This window comes from Cottoperca gobio, chromosome 23 (assembly GCF_900634415.1).
Source record: "Cottoperca gobio chromosome 23, fCotGob3.1, whole genome shotgun sequence".
Taxonomy (NCBI): domain Eukaryota; kingdom Metazoa; phylum Chordata; class Actinopteri; order Perciformes; family Bovichtidae; genus Cottoperca; species Cottoperca gobio.
In genome coordinates, this window is record NC_041377.1 from 3,377,501 (window position 1) to 3,385,000 (window position 7,500).

The 7,500-nt window shown below is 43.8% G+C and overlaps 1 protein-coding gene across 1 annotated transcript in view; it reads right to left on the bottom strand.

Moving 5' to 3' along the window:
- anks1b (ankyrin repeat and sterile alpha motif domain containing 1B) overlaps nucleotides 1–7,500 on the bottom strand; it is a 139,234-nt gene that overhangs the window by 56,327 nt on the left and 75,407 nt on the right. Inside the window, 1 exon segment of the mRNA XM_029462474.1 lies at nucleotides 6,649–6,805. Coding sequence (XP_029318334.1) covers nucleotides 6,649–6,805 — 157 coding nt within the window.

Sequence of the window (7,500 nt, forward strand, 5' to 3'; positions counted from 1 at the left end):
ACATTACAGTACAGTACAGCACATTACAGTACAGTAAAGCACATTACAGCACAGTACAGCACATTACAGTACAGCACATTACAGTACAGTACAGCACAGTACAGTACAGTACAGCACATTACAGTACAGTAAAGCACAGTACAGCACATTACAGTACAGCACAGTACAGTACAGTACAGCACAGTACAGTACAGTAAAGCACATTACAGCACAGTACATTACAGCACATTACAGTACAGTACAGCACATTACAGTAAAGCACATTACAGTACAGCACATTACAGTACAGTACAGTACAGTACAGTACAGCACATTACGGTACAGTACATTACAGTATATTACAGTACAGCACAGTACATTACAGCACATTACATTACAGTACATTACAGTACAGTACAGTACATTGCAGTGCAGTGCAGTACAGTACAGCACATTACGGTACAGTACAGTACAGCACATTGCAGTACAGCACAGTACAGTACAGCACAGTACAGTACATTACAGTACAGTAAAGCACAGTAAAGCACAGTAAAGCACATTACAGTACAGTAAAGCACAGTAAAGCACAGTAAAGCACATTACAGTACAGTACAGCACATTGCAGTACAGCACAGTACAGTACAGCACAGTACAGCACATTACAGTACAGCACAGTACATTACAGTAAAGCACATTACAGTACAGTAAAGTACAGTACAGCACATTGCAGTGCAGTACAGTACAGCACATTACAGTACAGTACAGCACAGTACAGCACCGTATAGTACAGCACAGCACATTACAGTACATTACAATACGGTACAGTACATTACAGTATATTACAGTACAGTACAGCACAGCACAGCACATTACAGTACAGTACAGCACAGCACAGCACATTACAGTACAGTACATTACAATACGGTACAGTACATTACAGTATATTACAGTACAGTACAGTACAGTACAGTACATTACAGCACATTACAGTACAGTACAGCACAGTACAGCACAGCACATTACAGTACAGTACAGTACAGTACAGTACAGTACAGCACATTACAGTACATTACAGTACAGTACAGCACAATATGCGTGTCTGGTACAGTATGACGCAAAGATTAAACAAACGCATCTCTGTGTACTTTCGAGGCCAGCTACACAGCTTCTTAATGCAGGCATGCAGCAATGTGTACAGGAGGGGTGTGTCGAAGTGAACACTTGCAAATCAGCGGTCCACTTCCCACCAGCCTAACAAGACGAGAACTGTCAATTTCAGACAAGACTTCAGGCCGTCAGTTCTGCCTCTATGCCACTCCGACAAGTATCATTTCATCATTATACTGTGTGTGTGTGTGTGTGTGTAGCTCCCCCCACGTCAGGGAGGCAGATGAGCTCATTACGCAATGTCTTATATTCTCACTTTTTTATATTGAACTGAATAAATTAAATAAATAGAACTTTTTTGTTAAGCATCAGGAATATACAAAAACAGATTCTATATACATTGTGAGGATCTACTGTACACAGAATGAAGCATTACGAATCTAAATGAAATTAAATACTATTTATACTAACAAATGAACAAACTGTTTTTTGAGAAGAAAATTGCCAAATCAATGAAGAGACAAGAAAGTTGCAATATCAAATACAACATTACACTATTGCACTGTTATGTAATGTCTGTATGTATATAATGATATATCGTATTCCTCTCCATTGAGCTCCGTCAAAAACACTTAGATGAGCCACATGGGAGACGCATTCCTTCATTACCATGAACATGGGGAATGTTAGCTTGAGCTGATACCACATACACTGTCCTGGAGTCTTTTTTGAAATGAAACTCTATATCATTGAAGATACGTCTTTCAGAGAAACCAATGGGCTGGGGTAGGGAAGTGGGAAAGTATTGAGAGACAGATCAATCTTTTTAAATCTCTTTCCCATGTCAGAAATGCCCCACAGTGCAAACAGAACTATGAAACAAACTCAAACACAAAGTGTACAAAACTTGGGAACTAAACTCTAAAAAACTATCACGTCATACTATGTGAGCATGTGCAAACCACTTCCGTGCATTGATTCCTCGTGGCTGTCAAAGAGGAAGATGCTCTATTGCTTCTCTTACAAGTCAATGGGCCTTGACCCTCTTTAGCTGTAGTGCCCTGGGGTTACTACTTGCTGCCATTAGCCACTCTAAGCTTAAGTGGGATAAACGGAGTGAGATCACAGCTTTATCCAGCAGAGAGAACTGAGGGTGGAAGTTAATACGAGAGGGAGAGTAAAAGACAAATGACGAGGCCGTTATTCATGGAGCGTACAGGTAGCGGCACAGCGGTGTGCAGACCTGTGATTGGCTAATCTGAACTCATTCATAGGTGAAGCACGACTTTGAGTGCTGGGACAAAGGCAGAATACTGCTGCTAATGAAAGAATTACACAATGGTTAATATTCACCCCTCTGTCTAGATTGTGAGCAACAGTCCCCATCAGAGCTCTGGACAAATCATGCTCAATAAACGTACATGAAGTATTGTAGAGGGCACACCCGTGCACCAACACACACAGACAGACACAGGTTTGTGGTTTCATGGTGGACACGTCAGCAGAGGCCGTTTACCTCGTGCAGACAAGTGTGTGTTTATCTCGGGAGGAGTAAGTCGATAGCATAAAATAGGCACTTTTGCTCTAACCGCTTGGCAACGCACTGCGCTTTCTGTCTGCTCCCTACGTGACTGGAGGCTTCGCCACTCCAGCGCCTGCCTTCCTATCTCAAGGATCCCATTTAACCTGGAATGCTTTTGTGTTGCTGCAATCTGGCCGTCAGTGCCGCGATCCTGTGGTGCAAAACCCCTGTGGTACAACTGATTATAACATCTGATCTACTGTTGTCCAGTGTACACTTCAGAATCACAGATGCAGAGTTATAACAATTATCTGATATTAAAAAGGCGCATCTATGTTATTTCCCAATTTCTACTCTTTGTTTAACATCATCTTGTCCATGTTCGTCATTTGAGAAATCAAAAAAGGAAATGATGCTTGCTTGTCAACCTAAAACCAGAAGCCAAGTCCTCTGGTTTCTAAAAGATTGACACGCAGGTTTTCGTCACAATCTGCAGAAGAAATGAAAAGCATGCGACACAAAATGTATCTGCAGCAAAGATGCACTCCCTCATTTGGAACAAGTGAAAGTCCATATGAAAGGAATCCATCTAATACAATAAGTATAATCCCTGAGATAATGTACAAAATGAGTAGAAGGATTATGCACACGCGTCTGTACTCAGCGTGTGTCGCATTACAAAGAAGAATTCCATTCATTCACTGTCAGAGGACATATGGTGCAATGGGATATGGTGCATAACGTTCTGTGATGTCATGAACACAACGGCATCAGAAGTGGCGCCGTGCTTTAACAGGTAGTCTCAGGACAGCAGCTGTAGGAATACAAAAGGAAAAGAGTGATAAAAGTAAAATAAAAAGGAGAACGAGGGGGAAGAGAGATATCCAAGAAGCTGAGACATGGAAAAGCAGGAAGTTGTTTGGGGTGGCAGCTCCACTGACAACAGGTCCCTGGTGTTCCTGTAGCGGCTGGGATGGAGTGACAGTCACCAGATGGATTTTTGATAAAGCCGCCCTGATTACCTGAGGCTTCTGTAGCGTCTCTGTCTCCTCCTCTGTGAGAATGCAGCAGCCCACAGCTGCAGACAACTAGCCAGCAGTACAGGACAGGTGGATATAAGGCAGGTCTTACACTGCAAAAAAATATCCATCTCCTCACATCCTTCAGTCCCACATTTTTCTCATGAGACAAATTCTGCGGAGGTAAGTTTAACATGCAGCTCACTTGTTTCGAGAAACTTCTTGAATAGCTTGACGGCTTCTTGTTTTAAGACCGTGTGGTCTAAGCTCAGGGACAGAGCAGAGACGGTGTGGGCGAAGCCAGCCGGCTGAAAAGGTGGGGCCAATTAAAAATAATTGTGGGATCTCTCTGCACCAGATGTGTCTGCTACTGATATGAATCTTATCACAGTTTCAAATAACTTTGTTTGAGATCTGTAACATTTCACTTTCCTCCTGAGATCCATCATCCTCCAGAGTTGTATTAGAAAACCTCTGTGTGTCTTTATTTTGATTTGGATGTTTAATCTAGTTCCAATCCTGTTATCTCTGAGATGACCACCCTAACCCTTGAGGTGTAATACAATAGACTCAGCAGCAGCATAATCAGCTGATCCTCTGCTGGACACCTTCTGCAGAACCTGTATCATCTGATCATGAAACATGATATTAAAACCTAAAGTAATCTGATAGTTGATCTGCATTGGGGGAAAAAATTCAATGAATTATTTCATCCTACTTACAATAAAACATCTGCAAAGAGACTCAGTCACAGACCAGTTAACTTATTTAGAGAGATCATTTTTTGCAGTGTAATGCACCAAGTCTTCCCTCTCTTCCCCATGTTCCTTCATCATCATCATCATCATCATCATCATCGTATGCTTCCTCTCTGAGGCAGATAGAGACAGACTGACACCCGTGCCTCACAGATCCACATTCATGTAGTGGGGCTTAGCCTGAGATAACCCTCCAACTTTTTGGACTGAATGTATAATGTGCAGCGTCTGTCTCTCTGCTAGAAGAAGTCTGCAGCCTGTATTCTGCATTTCTAGTCATTTTCCGCAATGACGTGGAAATGTATGGAGTTCTCCTTCACCTCTCTTGTCTTTTCAGACTTTTGCTTTTTGTTGGAGTCTCTGCTGCTCTCCCACATTACATGTTTGTGTGTGTCTCTCTCTCATTTGGCCAGGTAACAGTGCTCAGAGAGCTGAGAACAAACAGAACACCCACACTGCTCATTTACGTCAGTGGAGCAATTTTATACCAAAAAGACACTTTGAAATAAACCAGCTAACCTCCCAGTACACACACACACACACACACACACACACACACACACACACACACACACACACACACACACACACACACACACACACACACACACACGCGCGCACACACACGCGCACACACACAGTATATGGACAGTTCAAATTCTCCTCTATCCTGCAGCCAATCACAGCCAAGCGTGGGACAAGACACACAGGAACACACACACACACACACACACAAAACAAGCCTCTACAGTAGCCCCCCCCCCCCCCCCCCCCTCTCTCCGCTGCGGTCGGAGGGGGGGGGGGGTTTGGTGGAGAAGGAGGGGGGTGTCACTAGCAATGCAGTTCCCATGGCAACATACAGGTGACTCACCAGCCGGTGATGCAGTTGCCGTGACAACCTGCAGTGTGTAGCATCGCTATGGGAGCCGAGTGAAAGGGAAGAGCACATTGTGGGTGTTTGTTGTCGTGGGTGTCGGAGTAGATCGAACAACCGACCAAAATGGATCGAATGCAGGTGAGAAGTGTTGCTCGTGGTGATGGTGAGCTCTCCGGAGCATTGTGCGTCTTTCAGCTCAATGTTTTGGTTTTACTGTTGCATGATAAACAAAGATGCTGCATGTTACCCGTCCAGCATTAAACTAAAGCCTGTTTGACCAGCTACAGTTGGACATGTTGAATAGACTTTATTGCCGTTGCACATCGTACAACAAATGAGCTGCGGCTCCTGACACAGTACATCGTCTTGTGGAGTTCAGTTCAATGATTGCTCTTGGGTAGAAGCTGTTTTTGAGGCTGGAAGTGCGGGCCTTTAATGCACTGTAACGCCTTCCGGATAGCAGCAGAGGGAAAAGATGGAGAGCTGAATCCTTCAGATTGCTGCTGGCTCTGCAGAGGCAGCGGGATCTGAAGATGTTTTCTAGTGAGAGCAGGGGAAGTCCATTTCCTTTCTGGGCTGTGTTTATGATTATCTGGAAAGCTCGTTTGTGTGCTGCTGAACAGTTGGTATCCCATCATGCACTCTCTATAAACTACGGTTTAGTGTCCGTCGGAAGTTATAGATAATATGTCAATGTTGTGTTTACAGTTTACTCCATGCATTCCTCTATCTGGCTCCTACATTACCCACAATGCTACTTGACTGCAGTCATTTAGGTTGGAGATTAAGCTGCGTTATGCTGGGAGATGCTTGACTCGAGGCAATGTGTTAGTCTTCATGCAGCTGGGGTTGATCTGCACAGGTAGTGTGCTATTTTAAAATCACCCGACCTCCCCAAAACGAATGAATCCCATCCAAACGGTGTTAAAGGCATACATTCAACAATGTATCCCACACGACGTTGCTCTCACTCTCACTCTCACCCACATTTTCCAACACCCGTTAATGTTGAGCGAACACTTCGCTTGGCATACAGGTGGTTCAAGTCTTGTGATCATCACAACAGCGGGACGTTCATATGGATTCTTGCTCGTAAACACGATCACACAGGAAGCCACCATAAGTTTCACTGTGTCAAATTATTTTAAGCAAACCTTTTTAAAAAGGATCATAAACAAAGCGTGTCTCAAGTTCTGCACAAGACTTAAATACTGTACAAAGGAAAAGAGAGAGTGGGTCATGAGAGACAGCGCTCTCAAACACTCAGTAACCTTGCTGAGGGAGGTTAGGAGGGAGAATAGAGAAGTAAACCTCACTATGCAGAAGTCACTACCTTTAGGAATGTAAAGTGACACACACTGAATGCAGAATAAATGGCCGCCCTACCATTGCGTGGACAGGCGTTGAGCCGGTGGTTGATGTCGAGTGAGCAGGGTTTGCGTGTGACGGCTGTGGTCACGGACTCGTACGGGTTGTCCTCGTCCTCTGGCAGGAAAACATCCAGAGATGGAGAGGCGACAAGCTCTGCTGAACGCTTTGAATCCTGGGAGGGAGAGAGAGAAACAGAGAAATATGAGGGGGAATTTGCGCACAAGTGTACAATTTGATGGCAAAAAGGGAGTTACAAACCCTGACTTCAGCAGGAACCACCAGCAGTCTCACTTTCATTACAACTCTAATTACATTATTAATGATGTACTACAGCCACTGTGGCCTATTAACCCTTCCAACAGACCACAAATGTGTGGTAGACCGTGTCTATCCATGATCAAAGGTGTCCATCTTTGTGTTCACGCATCAAATCAGTAATGTCTCAGTTCAGCTCAACGCTATCATTCAAGTCCAACCACCTCCACACAGTTGAAAGATTTAGGCCAACCCTGAAAGCAAAGCGTTCTAAAGGTTTGAATCTTCTTCTCAGTCGGGGAGAGTTTATAGTGGTTTCTTAACGGTCCATTCGGCACCTCTGGGCTTTGTCTCTGTGATAACTGTGATCAACAACGCTTCGCTGTCTCAAGTGCTCGACACTCCTCTGGTTTAAACTTGTTGAGACCGGCAAGTGGATTTGTTAGAGGAAAATCAGTCCATCACTTTTAGATTTATTTGATCATTTAAGCGAGAAAAATGTCCACACTGCAAAAACATTTTTTAGAATCTAGAAGACGAAATGGCTTCATTTCAATGTATTTACTCTGTAACTGGTGAAAGAGGTGGCTGTTGTTAAAGAGAGCGGTGCCT